This window comes from Symphalangus syndactylus, chromosome 5 (assembly GCF_028878055.3).
Source record: "Symphalangus syndactylus isolate Jambi chromosome 5, NHGRI_mSymSyn1-v2.1_pri, whole genome shotgun sequence".
Taxonomy (NCBI): domain Eukaryota; kingdom Metazoa; phylum Chordata; class Mammalia; order Primates; family Hylobatidae; genus Symphalangus; species Symphalangus syndactylus.
In genome coordinates this window covers 154,606,656-154,633,713 of record NC_072427.2, presented here as the reverse complement: position 1 = coordinate 154,633,713, position 27,058 = coordinate 154,606,656, and the positions used below count along the sequence as shown (strand labels likewise).

The following is a 27,058-nucleotide window of genomic DNA, read 5'->3' as shown; positions in this document are numbered from 1 at the left end:
GAACTGAAGGAGATAGAGACATGAAAAACTCTTCAAAACATCAATGAATCCAGGAGCTGGTTTTTTGAAAAGATCAACAAAATAGACCGCTAGCCAGGCTAATAAAGAAGAAAACAGAGAAGATTCAAATAGATGCAATAAAAAATGATAAAGGGGGTATCACCATCAATCCCAAGAAATACAAACTACCAGCAGACAATACTATAAACACCTCTACACAAATAAACTAGAAAATCTAGAAGAAATGGATAAATTCCTGGACACATACAGCCTCCCAAGACTAAGCCAGGAAGAAGTCGAATCCCTGAACAGACCAATCAAGTTCTGAAACTGAGGCAGTAATTAATAGCATACCAACCAAAAAAAGTCCAGGACCAGACAGATTCACAGCCGAATTCTACCAGAGGTACAAAGAGGATCTGGTACCATTCCTTCTGAAACTATTCCAAACAACAGCGAAAGAGGGAATCCTCCCTAACTCATTTCATGAGGCCAGGATCATCCTGACAACAAAACCTGGCAGAGACACAACAAAAAGAGAGAATTTCAGGTCAATATCTCTGATGAACATTGATGCGAAAATCCTCAATAAAATACTGGCAAACTGAATCCAGCAGCACATCAAAAAGCTTATCCACCACGATCAAGTCAGCTTTGTGCCTAGGATGCAAGGCTAGTTCAACATACGCAAATCAATAAACGTAATCCATCACATAAACAGAACCAATGACAAAAACCACATGATTATTATCTCGATAGATGCAGAAAAGGCCTTCAACAAAATTCAACAGCCTGTCATGCTAAAAACTCTCAATAAACTAGGTATTGATGGAATGTATCTCAAAATAATAAGAGCTACTTACAAACCCACAGCCAATATCATATCGAATGGGTAAAAACTGGAAGCATTCCCTTTGAAAACCGGCACAAGACAAGGATGCCCTCTCTCACCACTCCTATTCAATATAGTATTGGAAGTCCTGGCCAGGGCAATCAGGCAGGAGAAAGAAATAAAGGGTATTCAAAAAGGAACAGAGGAAGTCAAATTGTCCCTGTTTGCAGATGATTGTATATTTAGAAAACCCCAGCATCTCAGCCCAAAATCTCCTTAAGCTGATAAGCAACTTCAGCAAAGTCTCAGCATACAAAATCAATGTGCAAAAATCACAAGCATTCCTATACACCATTAACACACAGAGAGCCAAATCATGAGTGAACTCCCATTCACAACTGCTACAAAGAGAATAAAATACCTAGGAATACAACTTACAAAGGATGTGAAGGACCTCTTCAAGGATAACTACAAACCACTGCTCAACAAAATAAAAGAGGATACAAACAAATGGAAGAACATTCCATGCTCATGGGTAGGAAGAATCAATATCGTGAAAATGGCCATACTGCCCAAAGTAATTTACAGATTCAATGCCATTCCCATCAAGCTACCATTGACTTTCTTCACAGAACTGGAAAAAACTACTTTAAATTTCATATGGAACCAAAAAAGAGCCCACATTGCCAAGGCAATCCTAAAAAAATAGAACAAGACTGGAGGCATCATGCTACCTGACTTCAAACTATACTACAAGGCTACAGTAACAAAAACAGCATGGTATTGGTACCAAAACAGATATATAGACCAATAGAACAGAACAGAGGCCTCAGAAATAACACCACACATCTACAACCATCTGATCTTTGACAAACCTGACAAAAACAAGAAATGGGGAAAGGACTCCCTATTTAATAAATGGTGCTGGGAAAACTGACCAGCCATATGCAGAAAGCTGAAACTGGATCCCTTACTTACACCTTATACAAAAATTAACTCAAGATGGATTAAAGACTTAAAGGTAAGACCTAAAACCACAAAAACCCTAGAAGAAAACCTAGGCAGCACCATTCAGGACATAGGCATGGGCAAAGACTTAATGACCGAAACACCAAAAGCAACGGCAACAAAAGCCAAAACAGACAAATGGGATCTAATTAAACTAAAGAGCTTCTGCACAGCAAAAGAAACTATCAGCAGAGTGAACAGGCAACCTACGGAATGGGAGATAATTTTTGCAATCTATCCATCTGACAAAGGGCTAATATCCAGACTCTACAAAGAACTTAAACAAATTTACAAGAAAAAAACAACCCCATCAAAAAGTAGGCAAAGAATATGAACAGTCACTTCTCAAAAGAAGACATTTATGCAGCCAACAAACATACGAAAAAATGCTCATCATCACTGTCACTAGAGAATTGCAAATCAAAACCACAATGAGATATCATCTCACACCAGTTAAAATGGCAATCATTAAAAAGTCAGGAAACAACAGATGCTACAGAGGATGTGGAGAAACAGGAATGCTTTTACACTGTTGGTGGGAGTGTCAATTAGTTCAACCATTGTGGAAGACTCTGGCGATTCCTCAAGGATCTAGAACTAGAATTACCATCTGACCCAGCAATCCCATTACTGGGTATATACCCAAAGGATTATAAATCATTCTACTATAGACACATGCACATATATGTTTACTGCAGTGCTGTTCACAATAGCAAGGACTTGGAACCAACCCAAATGCCCACTAATGATAGAATAGATAAAGAAAATGTGGCACATATATACCATGGAATACTATGTAGCCATAAAAAAGGATGAGTTCGTGTCCTTTGCAAAAGACATGGATGAAGCTGGAAACCATCATTCTCAGCAAACTAACATAAGAACAGGAAACCAAACACCGCATGTTTTCACTCGTAAGTGGGAGGTGAACAACGAGAACATACGGACACAGGGAGGGGAATATCACACACCGGGGCCTGTCCCAGGATGGAGGCCTAGGGGAAGCATAGCATTAGGAGAAATACCTAATGTAGATGACAGGTTGATGGGTGCAGCAAACCACCATGGCACGTGTATACCTATGTAGCAAACCTGTACGTTCTGCACATGTACCCCAGAACTTAAATAAAAAAAATTATGGTTAAGTAATCTACCTTCTATAGTCTACAACCTATAATAACTCCTATACCAACAAGTTAAGGAGGGGAAGATAAATTTAGATGTGACAGCTTAAGGACACAAACCATTTAATCCTCTCTAGAGGTTTTCAAACCTAGAATCTTACCAATTGCTCTTACTTAATACAAGTATATATCTGACTGACAATATACAGATTACAGTAAGTCTTCATGCAATGTCATCAGTAGGTTCTTGGAAACTGACTTTAAGCAAAAGGAAGTATAGTAGCAGGTCTTTGAATAAAGTTGTTTTCATTTCATTATAACAGTGATGGGGGGAAAAATAAGTTCAGCTTGCAGATCAGCTTGGTACTGCCCATTAATCTCATTGTTTCACTTAAAGTCCTTGGAATGTTAAGTGAGCTCTGATTAGGTCTCAGATGATTCTCCTTGAAATTAGTTTCCACAAGCTCACCCACATAGACACAATCCCAAAAGATGCAGGACAGACTTTGCTTCATTAAATATGTACCTCGTAAGTAATGATTTTCTGGATGGTAGCTAAGATAAAATGACTGATTTTATTTTACTAAATAATTATCTACCCCTCTTCCTAAACCAAGAGGGGGCTCTTCCTCAAGCAAGAATACTAAGTTCAAAGTATTTTAAGTATGAATTTATGGTCACAACAGAGGACATCACACAGAGGAAAAAACCACCAGGCCAAATGCAAATAAACTGGCAAATAAAATTTTCATTATGCAATTATCGCTTGTTCTGTGGGAAAATGCTCAAGAGTATAGGCTTTTGTTTTTTTTCATTCAAAGATATCAACATCAAAGTAAATTGGCAGGGGTATAGCTCAGTGGTAGAGCATTTGACTGCAAAGTAAATTTGAACTTGAATTACCATAAGTCTTGCCACCATTCTTCTCTTCTCAGCTGTCAAATACATTGCTAACACTAGAAAATCCATAATCTTATTTTTCTACCCTGCCAATACCCACTCCAAAGAGACAGTAAGCTAAGATTCTCATATAAATTCCTCCAAAAAAATACTCCATCCAACCATATGAAACTACAGTTGTGATCCCTAGTCCTGAAAATCATCAATACTTGTGATGTTTTCATAGGTTACCAGTCTGCTTTCAAGCAAAGCCCATCATGTTAAGCAATTGTAGAAGAGTGGCTAATACTTAATGTGCTAGAAAGGAACCACCAAAAATATCAAAGGCCTCTAACTAGGGTAAACAGGTGATTCCAGTATTCAAGGAAAAGCTAATTATACTTAGCATGGGTTGCATTCCTTTTCAGCTGCTCCTAGTCACCCTATAAACAACTTCGTAAACAAAGATAGTCATTAACTTCTGGATAACAATGTGGTTAAGAATGTACCGCTGTGTGTGGTATAAGCTAGTGTACCTTTCAGCAGACTGCCCATGAATTCTTCATAATGGGATTTACCAGTACACTAAGATGATATTCAAGAACTGTACGCAACTGTAATGCCTCTTTTCTTAATAATGACCCTCAAACAGCCCTTGAAAATCAGTGCAACAAAACTTGGCCATCTGTTCACAAAACTTTCAAAATTGAAAAATAATAATCTACCATATAATAAGACATTTTAATATGAAAAAAAGATTATTTGAATAGTCTAATTCAAGTTTCAACCGTTTTCAAGTCTTTAAGTTACATAACTGGAAATTCCCATTTCTATCTTGAGAAAAAATATTTCCCAGCGGAGGTATCTATGAGCATCTATGATGAATGGTTTTAATTTTACATCCTAGGAGTTTTAATGCTGATGAGATTAATGAGCAGTACCAAGCTGATCTGCAAGCTGAAAAGACAAATAAAAGATAGTGAAGGGTAGGAAGAGAATCTCCCCTTGTTCTTTGGAAGCAGCCTTTTATATCAGAGTAGGAATTCTCACGTTACAAGAATAGATTCTAAACAAAGCAACTAAGAATCACATAAAACAAGTCAATGGATTGACTGTAATCTGGCAGGGTCTCTGCCTAATCACATTGTTATTACTAGGTTAAAAAGCAAAGGGCTTGCACCTGACAAAAAGGGCTAATGAAAAGCCAACTGGATCCAACACAAAACAAACTTGTCAAAACCTTCTCTTCACCACCAGTAACGTGTCATTACCAAAATAATCACATTGATGGTAAATAATTTGTTGTATCTGCAACTGGAACTCAGCAAATTCTAATCTGGGCCCAAGTATTATATTACCCATCTCTGAATGTGACCTTCTGTCTAGCACTAGCACCATCCAGACAAGAAAGCAGAACAAAAGACTCTTGCAATGGAAGTGTTTTTTGTTTTTTTTTGTTTTTTTTTTGAGACAAGGTCTTGTGCTGCCCAGGCTGGAGGGCAGTGGTGCAATCATGGCTCACTGCAGCCTCGACCTCCTAGGCTCAAAGCAATCCTCCCACTTCAGCCTCCCAAGTAGCTGGGACTACAGGTGCATGCTACCACACCCAACTAATTTTTGTATTTTTTGTAGAGATGGGGGTCTCGATATGTTGCACAGGCTGGTCTCAAACTCCTGGGCTCAAGTGATCCTCCCACCTCAGTCTCCCCTAAATTGTTAGGTTTACAGGCATGAGCCACCACACCAAGCCTAGAATGGAATTCTTAAAACTCAACTGTATACAGACTTTAACAACTCAAAGAAAAAAATCTGAAAAACTGAAATTGGCCATGAAAGCTTTATATAACTTAACGCATTGTTTTTCTAGTTCCTCTAAGCCATAAGGGATTATAAGATGAGGAAAACAAATACAGATTTTTTAATTCTATTTTTTAAAAATTGTTTCAGGCCTGGCGTGGTGACTCAGGCCTGTTATCCCAGCACTTTGGGAGGCCAAGGCAGGCGGGTCACTTCAGGTCAGGAGTTCAAGACCAGCCTGGCCAACATGACGAAACCCCATCTCTACTAAAAATACCAAAATTAGCCAGGCATGGTGGCATGCACCTGTAATCCCAGCAACTTGGGAGGCTGAGGCACAAGAATTGCTTGAACCCAGAAGGCAGAGGTTGCACTGAACAGAGATTGCGCCATTGCATTCCAGCCTGGGTGACACAGCGAGACTCCACCTCGAAAAAAAAAAAAAAAAAAAATTGTTTCAGCAACCTGTAGTGTTTCGAGTTTTGAAAAAATGCTATGACTAAAAACTCAGAACAGATAAATGACTAGTTTTCTCTTTCACTTTCAGGCCTCAAACATCACTGTTCAAACAGCTTTTTTTTCTTTTTTTAAACAAACCCAATGATCAGGTATGTACCCACACAGCTTGTCCACGTAACTACCTTCATGTCGTAGCCATATGTCTCTCGAATGTCTTCATCAGAGTCTGTTTCTTCGTCATCATAGTCCATTGTTTGTCGAGGAGAAGATGACACACTGCTCACCATCCGGTTAAAAGCAGACTGCTGGAAACTAGGTAAGTGTCCCTAAACAACAAAGAATTCCAAGATGAACAGCAAGACATGCTAAACAAACAGGGTAATTAATGTGTGCTTAAGATCACCAAAATGTAATGAATAAGCAAAGTGGCTGACAGAGTTCTTCAACAGTTAGTACAAATCAAATCATTTGATTATGATGCCAAAGTCCACCTGAATGATATTCCCAGGAATATTTCACTAAGTACATATCCAAAAAAAGTGCTATAGTGTATGTTGAAGGAGAATGCAATGGATAATTGCTGACAAGTTACTGTTATTTTCCTAATCAATTGGTAATGGTAAGACAGACTCAATTTACTATTTATACACTGACATATCCCATGAAATAGAAAAAGAATGTAAATCCTAAACTTGCCTGTAAGTCTGGATTGGCAGCTGCTTTTTGGAGTTCTGCACTGATGATCTTTTCAGTTTTTTCTCGAGCTGCCTGTTCCACCATACGCTGGCTCAACACAGATAGTTTGGCCAGGGCAGAGGATAGTTCATCTGTGGCTAGAGCCTGCCGTGCTCTATCTTGCCAACTCATAGCACGTTCTGTCAAACACTGTAGGGCCTCTCCTTCAGGCAACCGCACGGGCAACTTCTGAAGGGATACCAGGAGTGACAGAATAGTCTCTAGCCTGGGCCTTCGAGACCGCATACAAAGAGGGCAAAGGAATTTTACTTCTTTAGCTTGCCAGCTGGATCCTTTTTTTTGGGAACTTGATTTAGGAAGAGGAACACAGCTGTTATGGAACCAGTCTTTGCAGAGCTCACACTGTAGCATAAACCCACTGGCTGTCTTGCGGCAAATGCAAAATTTTACTTCTTCTATGCGGTCCACCATTGTCATCTTGGCTAGGTTGGCTGCTCTGAGAGAATGCATGGCTTCAATCTCTTTTTGCTCCCGTTCTTTGAAAACTGCCACCTGTACAAGACAAACATTTAATTGAAAAGAGTCACTGCAATATACCCCCAAAATACCAAATCCTCAAGGCTGTGGGATCTTTCTCCCAAGTTATCAGTTATAAACAGTTTCCTAAAATGTGGGGCCCCTGGCAGTTTCCATGCAAACATTCCTCATCTGTGAAATGGGCAAAGTGCTATCATATTTGATCATGTACATCAGTACAGTACTTTGGCCTCTTCTGTAGGGTGCAGTACAAAGATGGCATGGCTTGAAATCAAGCAACCTGGGTACAAAGCCTGGCTCTTGTACTTTTAGACTGTTAATATGGGGCACAAGTTTCAGAACCTCCATTTTCTGAAAAATGAGAATACTACCAACCGTATTTTGCTGTTTCATAGATTAAATAAGATAACATGAAAGTGCCTAACCTGGTACCTTGCACAAGGTAAACACTCAATGAAGCATTAGTTTCCCATCCCCTCGTAATTCATTCCCTGGGGCAAGGTCCTACACAAATTAATTTATTTCTCTCTAGAAGGCCTCTTCATGTTTAAGTAGAATTACAAAACTTGATGATCAATTGTAACAACAGAGTTTTATGAAACTCATTTTAACAAAGTAAATAAAGGCAAACAAATTTAATTATCAATACTGTCAGTGCATTTTCTTGTTAAACTACTGGCAGCTTTGAAACAATTTTGAAATAATTTCCAGTCCTACTTGTCTAGCAAGATTGACTTGTTAGGCAGGCTCTCTAATCAGAGATCATTTTCATCGGCTTCAAAACAGAATCATTTGTAGGCAGAAAGAGCTTTATCACATGCAATTCCCTACTTTTATTATCCAGATTCGTATTTATTTTCCATTTCCTCAGGCTCCTAGTAATCTTAACACATTCCTCCTATCCTCCAAAAAAGCATAATTCTCATCAACTACAAATATTTGAACACTCATTAAGAGATGGAAATCTGTAGCCTGGTATAATTCCTTTGAAAAACACAATAGTAATAAGAGTCATAAAATGCTTATATTAAATTCTAACCCAGTAATTACATTCCTAAGAGTCAAGTCTAGGAAATTTAAAAGAAGGAAAAGGTTATACAGAGAAGTTCATTTTATTACTTACAATAAGAAACTTAGTAACAGGCAAAATGCTCAAAATTAGAAAACTACAGCAGGTCCTCAAATAACATCTTTATGTTCAGCGTAGTTTCATTATAATACTGATGAGAAAAAAATCGATTCCTGGCCAATGCCGGTCACTCACTAATTTACCAAAAACTGGATAATTATCTCGTTTTTATTACTCTTTCTTAAATGTATGTTTAGCTCAAATTTTCTCAGTGTTTAATATCAGAAGTGTTTGGAGTCTTTATTTTAAAAGTCTGATGATGTTTTTGTGACCAGAAATATGCTGTAGGAACTTAACTCTTGTTTATATCAGTCTGTAGTAAAAGTGGGTTCATTATACATTGCTTCGCTTAAAGTTGCAGTGCAAGAAGCTATTGATAAAATTAAGTGAGGACTTACTGTACTGAGCAAACTATGGACAACTTGATGGAACAGTAGACAACTATTAAAACAGTAAAGAACAGAGGTATGGAACAGACAATTTTGGGAAAAGAGCAGAATACTAAACTTTTTGCATATCTTGATTATAAATATTCACTTTTAATGTGAAATATGTATAGTCATAAAGCCAAAGTATATGAAAATAACAAGTTAAAAACACAAAAACTGTGAGTCTGCTAATATCTTTACAGAGTTTTGTATTCACCAAGCAAACTCAAGAGGCTAGGTAATTTCTTACCACCATGGCTGTATCTCTGGTTTCCTCTAATCCTTCCTCCAGATCACTCAGAGGCTCCAGGTCCAGATCCTTTTCTTTTTCTTTTTCTATTAGTTCTTTTACTTTTTTCCTCCTATTTTTGCCACTCCCATATACACCAATGTCAGTCCGGGGGCTCAGCACCTACAAAAATAAAACCACCATTATAAACTCCGGTTTTTAAAAAATCTTAAAAGTAAAAATAATAAAGGAACCATTTGTTGACCGTTCAACCATGTCCCAGCCACTTTCTTAAGGACTTTATACACATGATCTGATTCATTCCTCACAACAACCCTACATAGTAGGTATTAGTATCTACATTTTATAAACAAGAAAAACTGAGGCTCAGAAAGGAAATAACTTGCCCAAGGACACAGGGTTAGCAATTAAGGAGTCCACTTTCAAAGCTGAAAGGATCTTATTCCAAAGCCTTTGCTCTTAACTGCTATGTTCAACTGCTCAAGATGAAAGGGACAATGAGTATACAAATTTGTGCTTCGGAGAAATAAGATCTTTCAATGATAGGCTGGAAGTAGTGGCTCACACCTGTAATCCCAGCACTTTGGGAGACTGAGGCAGGCGGATCACTTGAGCTCAAAGGAGTTCAAGACCAGCCCAGGCAACATGACGAAACCCCATCTCCACCAAAAATACAAAAAATTAGCCAGGCATGGTGGAGCATGCCTGTAGTCCCAGACACTTGGGAGGATGAGGTGAAAGGATCACTTGAGCCCAGGAGGCGACAGCTGCAGTGGGCCGAGACTGCACCACTGCACTCCAGTCTGGGCGACAGGGCAAGACCCTGTCTCAAAAACACACAAAAAAAAACGATTTCAATGACTAGAGTCCAATAACAAGCCAAGGCTGACTGCTTTTTCTAGGGACAGCACAAGATTAACTGGAAATGAATCTGCCCAAGGTTCTAGATTTCAAGTCAACATCTGGTATTACCTAGTAAGAATCACTTGTATAATGGTAATCAGATAAACTGAAAATAACCCTCACCAATACTATTACTACTTAAATTATCAGCTGCTTATGAGAGTGCTGAAGTTCAAGTACCTGTAACAACGTATGGCTAGAATTCTTCTTAAGAAAGGTACGCCCAGTCCGTTCTCTCCATGCTCGTGCTGCTGCTACCTGTGATTCCACTTGCGGCAGTGCTTCAAGCCGCACAGGGATAGGGCGTCCTTTCGCAGACAAGCTCTCAAGCTGCTCCAAATAAGCGTAATTGCTGCCACTCTGAAAAACCAAAGTAGATTCTCACAATTTGAGTTCTCTTACGGGGTTTGGCAATATACTGGTGAAAGACCTTACGAAGTTTAGTGTTAGTTCTTTTATTAAATATTATTCTTTGAATGTAATTCCATCTCTTGAATTAATATAACTTCCCACGTCCTCTTTTTTAAAGTTTGTGTAAATTATTTTTTTAATGAACATGTCATCAATGATTTTATTTCTTAATTAATGAGAGTACCAGTAGATATAACAACCAGTTCAAAGGACAATCTAAAGCACAGACATATATAAACACAGTTAGCAGGCCAGGCATGGTGGCTCACATCTGTAATCTCAGCACTTTGGGAGGCTGAGGCAGGCAGCTGTCAGGAGCTCGAGACCAGCCTGGCCAACATGGTGAAACCCCACCTGGTAGAGAGATAGCCCTTTGAAATTACAGAGGAAACACATGATAGTTGCCTATACTTATTGACTTAGTCCTTCAATTCTAAATAAAACAGCCAATTAAAGATTCTCAGACATTCGAAGACAACAACTACTGCCTGAGCCAGGTCAAAGACACATCAAACATAGAAGCTGTCCAGATAAAAATAGAAATAATTCAAAAAAACAGAAAAGAAACAGTGGCAGCTAAGCAGGTCCGAGAAAAACTCAACAGAAAAGAAAGTAAAAGAGAAGACACGCAGGCCAGGCGTGGTGGCTCACGCCTGTAATCCCAGCACTTTGGAAGGCCAAGGCAGGCGGATCACCTGAGGTGAGGAGTGCAAGACCAGCCTGGCCAACATGGTGAAACTCCGGCTCTACTAAAAATACAAAAATTAGCTAGGCGTGCTAGCATGTGCCTGTAGTCCCAGCTACTTGGGAAGCTGAGGCAGGAGAATTGCTTGAACTCAGGAGGCAGAGGTTGCAGTGAGCCAAGATCACACCACTCCAGCCTGAGCGACAGAGGGAGACTGTCTCAAAAAAAAAGAAAAAAAAAAAAAAAAAAAAAGAACTTGACACCCAGAATACGTTCCTTTTGGGGGCAGCAGTATAGTGGAAGTTGGTTTTCTTTTTGAGTACAGTTCTATAATTAAGAGTATTTATATACTTAACACTGTAAGTGCTGCTTAACAGTTTTTATGATTCAAGTACACTTTTATCTCTATCTAGCACTTACTTCATTCTGTTTTAAATTACAGATGTGTAAAATACGTCTCTCCAACTAGAAAATATGCATTTGGAAGACTCTACTTTTATACACTATTTTATACTGTAAGTCCTATTTTTATACCCTTCCCTTACATGCCTGCTCCCAAACACCTAGAATAGTAGCAAAAGTACTGTGGTGCTCAGTAAATGTTAATTTCATTTTCTTTTTCTGCCTCTAATTTTAAAAGTAATTTATACACATGGAAAAAAATTTGAAGAATACAGTAAGTAACAAATTCCCTACTGCTAAAGAGTTAAATAACTAATTCCATCATCTTTCACAGCAAGGAGTCAATAAAAACAAGTAATATTTAAGTAGGTAATAATTCTAAATTATAAAATCAGACGAAAGGGTAAGTGAACTTTACTAGAATTATTTTATAGATGCTCCTCAACTTACGGAGGGGTTATGTCCCCGTCGTAAGTTGAAAATATCGTAATTTGAAAATGCATTTAATAAAATTAACATATGAAACACAGCTTGGCCTAGCCTACCTTAAAGGTGTTCAGAACACCTACATCGGCATGACTGACTGGGAGCTGTGGCTCAATGCTGCTGCCCAGCATTGTGAGACAGTGTCATACCACATATTGCTAGCCTGGCACAAGTTCAAAATTCAAAATTCGAAACACAGTTTCTACTCAACGCATATCACTTTCGCACCATCATAAAGTCAAAAAATCACAAATCGATCTAAGTTAGGGATCGTTTGTATTATGATTTTTCTATTCTAAAGAATTAACAGTTTAAAAGATTAATCCATGAAACAGGCATTACCCGATAGGTGGGATAATCCAAAAGCCTTCTTACCTGAATAGCTTCCACTTTAGCTGTCCATTCTCGAGCCTTTTGTAAGGCTTCTTTCAAGGACAACACATTGGGTAGAAAGGCTGGAATGTTCTTGGCTTCATTCACAACGCTTTCTAAACTTGCCACACTGTGCCGTGGTCTAAAAGAACAATAAAAACAGAGTAGGATGCATGAGAAATCAACATTTAAATAACATTTCAGAATGTTTAGAGAACCTTCATTTACATGATTTCACTGAATTCTTACCACAATCCTATAAGGGAGGCAAAGCAGCTAGTATCTTTCTTTTCCATCTTACAGATAAGAAAACTTTATAGATAAGAAAATGTATAAACATAAGTTTATAATAAAATAAAATATAAATTTTTGTGGATAAGAAAACTTTAACTCAAAGAAAAGTTATTTTCCCCAGTCATTTAGTGTAATAAAGGACACATCTGAAATACTGATTCAGAATGAGGGTCAGATCCATGATCCTTTCACTATACTAGACTGTCTCTACTCTACTTCTCTACAGTACCTGAAATTGTCAGAGATGCACATTTGATAGCAATATAGAAAACAATAGACTAGAAATCCATTAATGTTGACAGTGTACATTTACTTAAAGTACATTCATTAACATTAGTTACACAAAGATGAATAAAGCATAGACCTTACCCTCAATGAATCACAATACAAGATAAGAATTATGCTTCGGCCGGGCACGGTGGCTCAAGCCTGTAATCCCAGCACTTTGGGAGGCCAAGGCGGGTGGATCACGAGGTCAGGAGATCAAGATCATCCTGGCTAACATGGTGAAATCTCGTCTCTACTAAATATACAACAAATTAGCCGGGCGCTGTGGTGGGCGCCTGTAGTCCCAGATACTTGGAAGGCTGAGGCAGGAGAATGGCATGAACCCAGGGGGCAGAGCTTGCAGTGAGCGGAGGTCGCGCCACTGCACTCCAACCTGGGGGACAGAGCGAGACTCCGTCTCAAAAAAAAAAAAAAAAAAAAAAAAAAAAAAAAAAAAAAAAATGCTTCTACTGGGAACTAAAACCAAATTACTATAAACTCACTGTTATGCGAGGCAGTGATTAATTCTGCCCAGGAGAGTTGAGAAAGGCTTTGAAGTAGGCCTTAAATTAGTATCATTCTGTCCAAACGAAAAGTTAAAGAAGTTAAAGAAACCAGGAATATAATGAACAAAGGCATGGAGAAACACTTAAAAAGCATTCATAGTTCAGTTTGCGATTAGGGGACAATGTGGAGGGTTAGAGGCAGGGGATGGGTGGAAAAAGAGTGGGGCAGGAAAAAGGAATTTGGCAGGAAGAAAGATGCAGAGTCCTGAGAGCCACGGACTTCATCAGGTAAAGCAATGGGAAGCTACTGAGGCGGAAATCCTTCATCATCCACGAATCCTACTATGTGTTAGGCACTGTTCTAGGTCCTGGAAACTGCTCATGAGCAAGAATGACAGTCCTTGCCTCACGAAACCTTTCATTTATTTATTTTTTGAGTCTCACTGTCACCCAGGCTGAAGTGCAGTGGTGCAATCTCAGCTCACTATAACCTCTGCCTCCTAGGTTCAAACGATTCTCATGCCTCAGCCTCCCGAGTAGCTGCGACTACAGGCATGCGCCATCTTGCCCAGCTAATTTTTTGTATTTTTAGTAGAGACAGGGTTTTACCATGTTGGCCAAGCTGGTCTCGAACTTCTGGGCTCAAGCGATCCACCCTCCCCAGCCTCCCAAAGTGCTGGGATTACAGGCGTGAGCCACTGTGCCCAGCCTCATGAAACTTTTTAATCTTATGAAGATTATTAATAAGGAGTTTATGATGCTCTATGGTAAGTGTAATGATAAATGAAAGTAAAAGTGCTATTGGAATACATGGTAAGAGAACCTAATTGACTTGGCAGGGAAAGAAGACTTCCCAAAAGTGATGTCTACGCTTTCTCATCCTTTCTGGACAAGACTTAATCAGGAAAGCTGGGGCCAGGGGCAGGGTAGGGTTGGTAGACATACACCATAGGAGATGGGCTGAAAATAAGAGTGCTCCACAGGAGAATAAAATAAACATGCACAAAGATGCAGAGAAAGAACACAGATGTTTGAGGAACTGACAGGAAAAATCACAATGTTTGGAACATAGAATACAGGAGGAAGAATGGCAAAAGATAAGACTAGATATATAATTAAGCAAGAGGCTAGATGACAGATGGCCTTATAAATCAGGTTAGGGCATTTGGACTTCAACCTGAGGGCAACAGAAAACTAGAGGATTTAAGTAAGGGAGTGAAATTTACACCTGTATTTTAACAAAGTACTAGTGGCAGTATAGAGAATGAATTAGGGAGGGGTAAGACAAGACAGATTCTGCTGCTGTGATCGAGGCTCGCTACGACAGCAGCTGAGTGGAATGACAGAAAAAGAAGGAATAATCCTACAAGCAGTCCAAGTGAAAAGATTCTTTCCAAAACAGCAGAGAGAATGATATATCCAAAGTACTAAGACAAAATAATTGTCAACCAGTAATTTTACACCTATCACAAAAAGTCCTTCAAGAATGAGGGTAAAAAGCTGGGCACAGTGGCTCAGGCCTGTAATCCCAGCACTTTGGGAGGCCAAGGCGGGCAGACTGCTTAAGGTCAGGAGCTCAAGACAAGCCTGGCCAACATGGCGAAACCCCGTCTCTACAAAAAATAAAAAAATTAGTTGGCCATGGTGGCATGTACCTATAATCCCAGCTACGCGGGAGGCTGAGGAACGAGAATTGCTTGAGCCTTGGGCAGTGGAGGTTTCCATGAGCCAAAATGGCACCCTTGCACACCCCAGCCTGGGCAACAAAGCAAGTCTCCATCTCAAAAAAAGGCGGGGCGGGGGGGGGGGGGGGCGTGAAAAAGAATGAATATAACATAAATCCATGTGCAGACTTAAAAAAAAAAAAAAAAAAAGAATCAAAGTGAGAAGCATTGGGGAAATATAATCAGCATGACTGAGTTTGAGGATAAAGAAGGGAAGAGTCAAAGCTAACTACCAAAGTACCTACTTGTTCAAATGAGTGAAAGATGGTATAATTTAAAGAATAAAGAAACAAAGGAGGAGGATATGGGAAGACATTAATGAGTCAAATTTTGGATACAGGGAATTTCAGGTATCTGTGGGACATCCCCTGGAATTATCTAACAGGTGGATGATATTTATGAAAGAAATCTATATTATAAATGAAGATTTAGGAGTTACTCAGTATAAAGAAGGCAAACAGAGCCAAGAAATTAAATGAAATTTCCAGAGAGACTGTACAGAGTGAGAAAAGAAAGGCATCTATGCCAGAATCTCGAGGAAAACCATTATTTTAAAGGTAGAGAGAAGGCCAAGGGCAAAGAAAGAATCTCAAGAAAATAATGGTAAGTAGTTAATAACCAATACTAAGAGATAAAGAAGATTAAGGATGTGTTTCAGAAAGATAATTCTGACAGAAGTTAGAAGAGTCTAACTCCCACTATTTCCGCCAACCACATAATCCTCTACTTCTTTACCAGTTTTACTTTTTTCATGACACTGATTATTTGAAATTCATTCATTTATTATCTCTCTCTCTACTAGAACGGTAGCTCCATGAAAGCAGAGATCTTTATGTGTCTTGTTCGCTACTGTCTACATAGCATTTAGAAATAGCACCTGGCATGTAGTAGATTCTCTATCAATACTTACCAAACTCAAATATCAACGTAAAATATAAGAGGACTACAACTAGGTCAGTGACAATGAATTTGAAAGAGAGATATGAAAGACATTTTGGAGACAAAATCATCAGAACCTGGTGACTGATTAAATATCAGAGACTGGGAAAACAAAGTTTTTAACTATTATTACCAACGAAATTTCATTTGGTAGCCTACTACCAGTTGCATCACGTATAGCAAAATCATAGTTTTACATTCCAAAGTTATTTAGCTTTGTCCACTTAATATGTTCCCACCTCCTGGAACTGTCATTAATCTGAAGACACTGAGTAATATGAATAGTTCCAATAGGAAAAGCTATGAATAAATTTTAGTATGTATTCTGAATGGCATCTGGATAGCAAAATATCCAGTGTACACAGAGGCTTCTCAGAGCTGTGCTAATTAAATCACCTAAATATTTTCTTACCAAAATGCATCCAAAGTAAGTGGCTGGCAAAGTAGTTAAGTACACAGAGATATTGAAATGAAGTGGAAGATGCTTTAAATTTCAGTTGTGTCACTCAGTAACTATGTGATCTCTCCATGCACCCCAGTTTCCTCATCCTCACAATAGAAATTATATAAATATTAATCTTAGCTGCTAGAGAAATGCTTTCAGAAAGAACACCACCATTAATTATCAGCCAAATTTCCTGATACAGTCAGATATACACACTTTATTTAAATCTCATTAAGTCCAACGGGGTGCTGACGCTAATACAGCCACTCAACATTCTCCTCCTGCCTGATTCTCATCTCCCAATACTTTTTGACATAAATCCTCCACTCCAGGGAAACCCACTTACTTTCTGTCACCTGAACACACCCTAAATATTCCTTAAACTCAGTTTCTGACATTTTTCTTACCTCTCTTCCACTTCAATCCTACTCATTCCTCAAGGCTCTACCTAACTTCTTATTTTTCTCTGAAGCTTCTCTACTGACCACCCAAGCTCACCATGATCTTCCCTCTCTGAATCCCTGTAACATTTTTCCTTACCTTTCGGTTAACATTAATAACGTACTACAATGAGCTTCATACTTCTTACTTCCTAACTATAATATCACTAAGCATAGGCTCTAAACAAAATACTACTTTGTATAACATGAAGTACCTAACGAAGTACTCTGCACAATAGTTTGCACATATTTGAAACCGTCTACATGTAGCCCTATTTGATAACTTAGCAATTGGCCAGGGAGGGCACAAAACATTTAATTAAATATTTAATGTCATCACAATAAACCAGTTGTTGGAGCCAGACACAGGAGAACCCACTCTCTAGCAATGCCACCCCATTCGTGGGTCCAGACACAATGAGGTGCTCTGAGGGCTGAAGAAGCTGTGGCCCGTGGGCATTCCTGCCCAGCAAGAAACTCTCCAGCTTGTCTGTACCCATTGCCATTGACCTGCACCTCTCCAGGAGCTGCCTGCCAAAGCAGGGAGAGAGGAGAATCTCCCCGTTTCCTTCAGGCCCTGGATCATCAGGAAATGCCTTTCCCACCTATACAACTTAACTAATGCTACTTATACATTAAAATCCTAAAGGCAAAAAAAAAAAAGCCATTTAATGAAAGAAGCCTTTAAGTTCCTTCTTCCCACTCTACCTTCTGACTTAGTTGTTAAAGAGGCAACAGTCACTAAAATGTGTTCACCTTGCCTGTAGGCAGACCTTAGCCTTTTCTTCCCATCGTTCAGAGACTGTAAGGAGCTCCTGTAGTTCAGCCATTGCTTTCTCCACAGCATGGTGGGGTGCCAACCCTACCCCAGAGTCTATCAGTTTCTTCATGACATCCAAAGTGACTTGTTGTGGATCTGATAAGGTCAGTCTTACTTCGTCCAACCACCGAGCCTGTTGTAGCTCTTGCTTCAGTCGTGGTAATTCAGGGAGTTCCACATAGAGACTAGAGCCCATATCTATCAACATCTGGAGTTTGGAAGAATCTGGGGTTTCATCCATCATGGCCTCCTGAGCACGTTCATGAAACTCTTCCACATCATCTAGCAGATTCTGAAAAGGTCAAAAGAAATAAAAATTAGAAAAACAAATTTAAAAGATACAAAAGAGTATGAAATAGATACAGTCAAGGCAAACTATCAATTCTAGACTCTTATAATCTCACCATCATAACGCCAAATATTCAGATATGACAGTTAAATTAATAAATATGCTTTTGTGTAACTACTTCTAGCTATACTCCTACTTTTAAAATATAGTTGATTCATTCAATAAATATTTAATGACTGCTGACTTCGATGCAGGCACTTTTCTAGGCACACAGTATTAAAGAAGACATAAAATAGTCCTCATCTTCAGGGAACATACATTCTAATGCAGGTGACCAGACAGTGAACATACGAATACAATGTTTCAGTTAGTGTCAAGTGCTCTGAAAATAAAACAGGGCAGCACAACAGAGAATGACCAGAGTGGGGAGGGGCATATTACTTAGTAATGTCATGGTAGTTACAGAAGACAAACAAACTAAATTGAGGGTTGGGAAGGAACTACAAGAGGATCTGAAGGAAGAATGGTTTGGGCAGGGCAAATAATAATTGCAAACGCTTTTAAAGAAGAATGAGCTTGGTATGTTGCTACAAGTGGATGATGAAGGAGAAATGTTGTTAAAAAATAAGCAGAGGTCAGACTACATAGTATCTTCTAGGTTACAATGAGTTTGAATTTCATTCAAATGGCTTTAGGGAACCACTGGAGAATTTTTACCATAGGGAAGCGATGTGATTTGATTTAAAGTTTAGATTATCATTCTGGCTACCAAACAAAAAATAAAATGTCAGACGAGCAGAAGAAGGGAAAGCAGCTGAAAGGCTGTTGGAGTAATCCAAGGGGCACATTCCAGGGGTATAGAGCATAGTTTAGGAACAGAGAGGACAACAAATGGTTTGCTTTGGGATATATTTTGGAGGTAACAGCAGCCAGCACTTGTTTAAATATTGAACACAGGGTATAAGGGAAATAAAGAAATCAAGGAGTTTGATTCACTTGGTTCATTAAAATGCGTGGTGGCTCATGTCTGTAATCCCAGAACTTTGGGAGGCCAAAGCAAGTGGATCGCTTGAGCTCAGGAGTTTTGAGACCAGCCTGGGCAAAATGGCAAAAACTCGTCTCTACAAAACATACAAAAATTAGCCAGGCGTGGTGGTGTGCACATATAGTCCCAGCAACTTGGGAGGCTGAGATGGAAGGCTTGCTTGAGTCTGGGAAGCAGAAGTTACAGTGAGCCGAGACCATACCACTGTACTGCAGCCTGGATGACAGAGCCAGACCCTGTCTCAAAAAAAAAGAAAAGAAAAGAAAAAAAAGCCTTTAAGATGCCTTTTAGTCCACCAAATGGAAATCCAGAGTATGCAGCTGGACATACAGGTCTGTAGGGAAAAAAGGCATCCAGGGCTGGAGATGTGGGATTGAATCAACAGGATATAGGTGATATTTAATGTCACTGGGCAAATAAGGTATCAGAAGAGGGGGCACCTGAAGAAAGGGCCGAGACTCCTAATATACTCCAACACTTAGAAGTCAAGTCAAAGAGAAAACAAGCAGCAAGGAAGACGTAAGAGAAGAAGAACTGCCAATGAGCTAAGAAAAAACCCAGAAGGTGTGGGGTCACAGAGGCTTAAAGAACAGCATTCAAGAAAGAGTAGTCAACTATCAAAATGCTCTTATGAAATGGAGTAAGACAAGAACACAACTGACCCTAGATTTCGCAAGTTGATAATCTTGAAAAAAACTATTTTAGGCCGGGTGCGGTGACTCATGCCTGTAATCCCAGCACTTTGGGAGGCCGAGGCGGGTGGAACACTTGAAGTCAGGAGTTTGAAACCAGCCTGCCAACATGGTGAAACCACATCTCTACTAAAACTATAAAAATTAGCTGGGCATAGTGGCCCATTCATCTAATCCCAGCTACTCGGGAGGTGGAGGCAGGAGAATCGCTTGAACCCAGGAGGCAGAGGTTGCAGTAAGCCGAGATCTCGCCACTGCACTCCAGCCTGGGTGACAGAGCGAGACTCCCATCCCAAAAACAAAAACAAAAATAAAAAACACTATTTTAGACACCCCTACCCACCCCTCAAACACAAAAACACCCCAAACTATCAAAAGATCGTTAACTATGAGATTAATATATTTGATATATACTTTTAAGATTTTACATATTCATTAAGCCATCATTAAGCTTTTTAAAAGCTCACGTATTAATAACACTGATACATGCAGATTATTTTAACTAACTTGCATTTCAATTACATCTATTGAAATTACATCTAATCTTGCATTTCAATTACATCTATGTTAAATGGGGGTTCTGAACTAAAATTAATATAGAAAAAAATAATTTTATACCAGCCTTAGTTACAGAATTTTAAATGGGGAATAATGGCTAAGAACAAAACCAAAAAACTGCCTACTAAAGAACCTCAAATAGCAGCATATATGTGTGAGAAAAAAAAAATCAGAGCAAAAAAACTAGTTTAGATAAACCATTCTGTGAAACCCAGAACAGTGGACCATGTCACAAAGGACATTACCCAAAAAAAGGATGTAATACTCCACCTTCACTTGCCGAGCTTGGCTGATGACACACGGAAGACTAAAAAGTTGTTGGACAAAGGCCTTCAATTCTTCCACTGTCAGTTTGGTCCGAGTCCTCCCACTATCTGGGCTCTGTCTGATGTGAAATAATATTGAGATACAAGTAAGAAAAATTCAGTCATTCTGATATCAAAAGGGCTCCTAGTCTCTTCAGAATTCAAACCTAAGCAATCCTAGAATCCCAGTGTTTGAGGGATTATACCGCAATGGTGACCACTTCAAAATAGTTAAGTTATTCAGTTAATGACTCAAAGATTCAACTCTCCAAGTTACAGTTCCTTTGATCTGTAAGTATTAAACATTTCAAACATTACATAAATTCCTCATAGTTGGAATATTAAGTTCATTGATAAAACTTAATCCTGTATCTCAAGAAGGTTAAAATGTGAAAGAAGAGCCTTTAACCTGCCTTAAGTGACAATGAACCCTCTGAAAAGTGCTTCAGAATTGTGTGTGTACATGATTTTTCTAAGAGGGTTCCTAAACTTTTACTAGGTTCTCCAAGTGCGGTCACTGACCCAATGACAAGCTAAGAGCCGCTGATCAATGTCTCTAGGAAAAGTTATCTAACAAAATGGTAAATAAAAAATTTACAAAGTAATTTAAAAACCCAATGTGAACTGCTATAGAAAAGCCATTCAGACAGAAGAAATGTGTTGGAATTACTACAACCCATTTAAATACCACAGAAAATTTAATACTTATGAATTACATTATATCAAGGGTGCATACTTCTATGCTCCTTAACAACCTCCTCGGCATCCATCAAGGTTACCCTTTGCTGCCACCTGCCTTCAGCCTATAGTTTCTATTTATTCATTTACAAATATTTATTGCACAACTATGTGCCAGGCATTGTTCTAAGCACAAGAAATACGACAATGAAAAAAAATCCCTGATATTCTAGTCTTGTGTACATTCTAGTGGGGGATGGGGGAGAAAAGACAGATAATTAATAAAATAAGTAGATTAGTATATCAGAAGGTGATAAAGCTAGGAGAAAAACAAAGCATGAAAGAAGGGTAAGAGGATTGCAATTTTATAAAGGCTTGTCACAAATGCCCTCGCCAACAAAGTGACATTTGAAAACAAAGGCTTCAAAGAGGTAGGTAAGGGAACAAGCCACCCGGATATGGTGGGAAGAGAACTCCAAGCAAAGCAGAGAGAGAGAGCATGAAGTCCAAGCAAAAATGTGCCTGCTATGTATGAAGAACAGCAAGAGAAACAACACAGCAGGCTGGAGCAAGAAAGAAGGGAGGACAGTAGGAGATAAAACTGGAGCATTACTGGGGAAGCAAGAGACATGGCCACAAGAGGTCAAAGATAATGAATGACCTTCACAAGCCAGATAAAATTTTGGTTTTTAGTCTGAAAGAAAAAGGAAAACACTGGAGAATTAAACTCTTCTTAGGTTTACCTGTGTTTCTGCTTTTTGCTCAGAAGCAGCTGAGCCACAGAAGCACAGGTCTCAGCTTCTTTTACAGCATCCCTGAGTTTTCGAAAGAGATCATTCTCTGGGTATTTCCTATCCTCAGCATCTTCCAGCATTACTCGCAATTCAATCAAATCTGTAAAAATTTAAATAAAGAGCCACATACAATAACCATAGCCACAAGAAGCCATTCTAAAATCTTCACCAATCTCACTCAAGTGAGTCCCCAACCTACTAGTAGAAACATAATAATTAGTAGAAACAAACAGCTGTGAAAATCTCACCAACACAATAAAAGCTAACAACCAGGTGCTCATTTATAATCCCTAGAGACAGTTTCTCTCAGGTAAATAAATTTCTCTTTCCAAAGAAGCCTCCAGTGTTAGTCTTACTGGTAATAGTGGGTTCCCAACATATATAATAAATATACTGCAAGTTAGATGTCCAGCCCATTTTATGTCAGCTTTTTCATTTCAAACAAGATTCTCAAATAGAAAATTAAGTCTATATTCAACCAACCCATTAATCTCAAATCTCATAGGAAGCCTAGGATTTTTCTTTTACGGAAGGAAAAAACATAAAACTAAAACAAAGCCTCTTTTAAAGTGACAATCAATTCAGTATATGCATACAAAAGAAGGAAATTTAACCTTTTTTGTGGTTGAAGTTAGCAGACAATGCTTCTGTAACACGACTGACCCAAGTGTCATAGGACTGTGCCCTGACTTTTACACCATATAGCAGAGAAGGGAGGTCTTCTAAAGGGTAGCGATACCTACAAAAAAAAAAAAAACACACAAACACAGAAATAAAAACCAACAATAACTTAAAAATAAAGTTTTAAGTATAATCAGCTTAAGGAAAATACAACAGCCAAGGGAATGGGATCTTAGTTCACATAAAGAGAAAATCAAACCAGCCCACACTTTTTAATGCAGGGAGACATGGAACATGTGAAATCAACTGATAAAGAAACTAATTTCAGCTGCCAAGTTTAGGGCCAACTTTAAGGCACTGGTCTTCAAGCCTAGAAGCAGACAGAGAAGTTGAGAAGTCCAGAGTAAAGGATTAAAGGGAGTAAATAAAAATAACATTAAAACTTGGTTTTAAAAAAAGGTAATGGAAGTTTTACAGAATACTTTTGGATACCTAAGACATTTCTTCTGCATGGGGCAGGGGCACAGATCAGTTGGATGGTGGAGACATACAAGCCGCTCAGGATTACAGGAACATGTGAGAGCAGAGAGAAAACACGTGGTTCTGCATGCTGAACACTGCCGCTCATCATCAGGAACAAGTTCAAACACTTCTTCTTCTGACATCAGGACACCCTGAAATATAATTTACTTCACTAGATCAAGTCTTTCTAGTCTTTAAAGCATCAAAAAACTTGTTACTACATTTTTTTCTACAGACTAATCTCTGACTTAAGGGCATAAACATGAAAGGTACAATGGCACAACATCAAAATACTTCCTAAAAGTAATCATTGCTAAATTTTTTTCAATGGGCAAGATTAAAGTTTGGTATCTAAGGATGCACATTTTGAGTGACAAAACTATAAAGAAACGTGGGCTGGGTGCAGTGGCTCATGGCTATAATACCAGCACTTTAGGAGGCCGAGGTGGAAGGATTGCTTGAAGCCAGAGATTTGAGACTAGCCACGGCAACAAAGTGAGCACCCCTACAAAAAAATTTTTAAACATCACCCAGGCATGGTGGTGCATGCCTGTAGTCCCAGCTACTCAGGAGGCTAAGGAGGGAAGATCATTTGAGGCCAGGCTGCAGTCAGCTATGATAGTACTGCTGCACTCTAACCCCAGCCGACACAGCAAGACCCTGTCTCTAAAAAACAGAAATGTGATTACCACAAAAGTCAAGACAGTTTTTTGAGAGAAGGGAAGAAAATTGTAATTGGGAGGCATTTTGGGGGTGGCTGGCTGTACACCAAAAGTTCCTCCCAATTACATCCTTGAGCAAAATAAATCAGTAATCTATTATCCAAAAGTAACACTGACATATACAGACATATGTAAGGACAAAGAAGTATAAAGTAAATTGTGCAAATTAAAATATAATATCAGCATGACATCAAAAAGAAAAGACAAATTCAGTAAGCCAAGAATGTAAGGGCGGGCAGGGTGCAGTGGCTCATGCCTATAATCCCAGCACTTTGGGAGGCCGAGGTGGGCAGATCACCTGAGGTCAGGAGTTCAAGACCAGCGTGGCCAATATGGTGAAACTTCGTCTCTACTAAAAATACAAAAGTTAGCCGGGCATGGTGATGCATGCCTGCAGTCCCAGCTACTCAGGAGGCTGAGGCAGGAGAATCACTTGAGCCCGGGAGGTGAAGGTTGCAATGAGCTGAGATCATACCACTGCACTCCAGCCTGGGTGACAGAGTAAGACTCTGTCTCAAAAAAAAAAGAATGTAAGAGCATGTGAAGTGCATTTTACCAAACACCTCCATTTATTAGATAACATTACAGTTTCTGCTTACTTGATTGAGCAAGTTACTTGTAAACCCAATTCTGCAATAAGAGCAAACTCTCTTCATTTAAACAAGGTGGGAACCTGATAATTTATTCACTGGCAGGCACAATTCTGGCCTTTCATTATACACTGTTTTTGATATCAGTTTAATCTAGATGTCTGCTGGCCATATTCTCTTTCCATTTTCTTATACTGGCGTTTAGTATTTTCTTTAAAAATTATTTTAACATAAAAACAGTTTCAAAATGCTTTGCACATATTTTTTAGTTTATAAGAATTGGCCGGGCGCAGTGGCTCACGCTTGTAATCCCAGCACTTTGGGAGGCCGAGGCGGGCGGATCACGAGGTCAGGAGATCGAGATCACGGTGAAACCCCGTCTCTACTAAAAATACAAAAAATTAGCCGGGCGTGGTGGCAGGCGCCTGTAGTCCCAGCTAAGCGGAGAGGCTGAGGAAGGAGAATGGCGTGAACCCGGGAGGCGGAGCTTGCAGTGAGCCGAGATTGCGCCAGTGCACTCCAGCCTGGGCGACAGAGCGAGACTCCGTCTCAAAAAAAAAAAAAAATTAAAAAAAAAAAAAGTTTATAAGAATTTACTCAGCTTCAGAACAACTAGCAATGCTGTTCTGAAGGGAATGCTAATGTGGCAACTGAGAAAGTTCTGGCTGCTTCAAGAAATTTTATACAATTTCCCAGAGTGTACTGCAAGGATCACAGATCCTAAAAGACACTTTGGAAAAAATATATTTTTTTTGTTCCAGGTGTGGTGGCTCACACCTGTAATCTCAGCACTTTGGGAGGCTGAGGTGGGAGGACTGCTTGAGCCAACGAGTTCAAGACCAGCCTGGGTAACATAGGAAGACATCGTCTCTACAAAAAAAAAAAAAAAAAAAAAAAAAGGGAAAATTTTTTTGGAAAACGCTATGGATTACATCCCTCCCACTTTACAGATTAACAATGAACACCAGCATATTAAAGAATCAGAAGTTTTGTAGTAAAGATCCCATTTATCTTTCTTTTTGGTCTATATATGTTTTTATTAATTTTTACCATTAATTTTCCTATACCTTTTAAGTAATTTTAAAATCCTGAAAACTGGAGAAGTATATATTTCACACTATTTTAGGTCCCTCTATTTTTTGTACCCAAACTAGAATTCATCATTCTTGTACTTTTCCAGTCTTAAATGAAGCTAATTTTAAATAGATCCACTTACCTTTTCTTAGCCTGCCATTTTCCAAATGTTTCTAGCCACAGAACTTTTCCCTACAATACCTTCTAAAATATTACAAAGTTTATATTCCTGAGAATATACTTTAGAAAATCATAAATAAGGAGAAAATGGAGAGAAGAAAAAAGCTAGAAATACAAATTAAAAGGCTATTTGAGGCCAAGCACAGTGGCTCATGCCTGTAATCCCAGCACTTTGGGGTCCAAGGCAGGCAAATCACTTAAGGCCAGGTGTTCGAGACCAGCCTGGCCAACATGGTGAAACCCTATTTCTACTAAAAATACAGAAAATTAGCCAGGTGTGGTAGTGTGCGCCTGTAGTCCCAGCTACCGGGGAGGCTGTGGCAAGAGAATCACATGAACCCAGGAGACAGAGGTTGCAGAGAGCCAAGGCTGCACCACTGCACTCCGCCCTGGGTGACAGAGTGAGTCTCTGTCTCAAAAAAACAAAAACCAAAAAAGGCTATTTGAAATAAGCCATGTGAGAAAATTAACAAATGGAACAGGATGGTGTAGCAGTAAGGAAAAAAAGGGGGCAAGGGAGAGTGATGAGAGACAGTGCCAAAGAAAAACTTACAACTAGGTAACAGGCCGGGTGCAGCAGCTCACACCTGTAATCCCACCACTTTGGGAGGCTGAGGTGGGTAGATCACCTGAGGTCAGGAGTTCAAGACCAGCTTGGCCAACATGGTGAAACCTTGTCTTTACTAAAAATACAAAAATTAGCCGGGTGTGGTGGCACATGCTTGTAACCCTAACTACTCAGGAGGCTGACGCAGAATTGCTTGAACCTGAGAGGTGGAGACTTCAGGTGAGTCGAGATCGCGCCACTGCACTCCAACTCGGGCAACAGAGTGAGACTCTGTCTCAAATAAATAAATAAATAAATAAATAAAACAAAAAACTAGGTAACAGAAAACTATGAAAGAAACGAGGCTAGGTGTGGTGGCTCACGCCTGTAATCCCAGCACTTTGGGAGGCCGAAGAGGGCAGATAACCTGAGGTCAGGAGTTCGAGATTAGCCCGGCTAACATGGTGAAACCCTGTCTCTACTAAAAATACAAAAATTCGCTGGGCAAGGTGGTGAACGCCTGTAATCCCAGCTACTCGGGAGGCTAAGGCAAGAGATTCGCTTGAACCCGTGGGGCAGAGGTTGCAGTAAGCTGAGACCGTGCAACT

General features: G+C 39.3%; 1 protein-coding gene across 3 annotated transcripts in view; it reads right to left on the bottom strand.

The window, feature by feature from the left end:
• Nucleotides 1-27,058, bottom strand: part of KDM5A (lysine demethylase 5A) — a 121,823-nt gene that overhangs the window by 26,713 nt on the left and 68,052 nt on the right. For all 3 annotated transcript variants that reach the window (XM_055281189.2, XM_063639853.1, XM_055281190.2), the window contains exons 15-24: nt 23,308-23,489; nt 22,809-22,933; nt 22,144-22,294; nt 20,688-20,802; nt 17,770-18,125; nt 12,402-12,540; nt 10,223-10,402; nt 9,140-9,301; nt 6,796-7,347; nt 6,282-6,425 (exon numbers count right to left, since the gene is read on the bottom strand). In XM_055281189.2, coding sequence (XP_055137164.1) covers nt 6,282-6,425; nt 6,796-7,347; nt 9,140-9,301; nt 10,223-10,402; nt 12,402-12,540; nt 17,770-18,125; nt 20,688-20,802; nt 22,144-22,294; nt 22,809-22,933; nt 23,308-23,489 — 2,106 coding nt within the window. The remainder of the gene's footprint in view (nt 1-6,281; nt 6,426-6,795; nt 7,348-9,139; nt 9,302-10,222; nt 10,403-12,401; nt 12,541-17,769; nt 18,126-20,687; nt 20,803-22,143; nt 22,295-22,808; nt 22,934-23,307; nt 23,490-27,058) is intronic.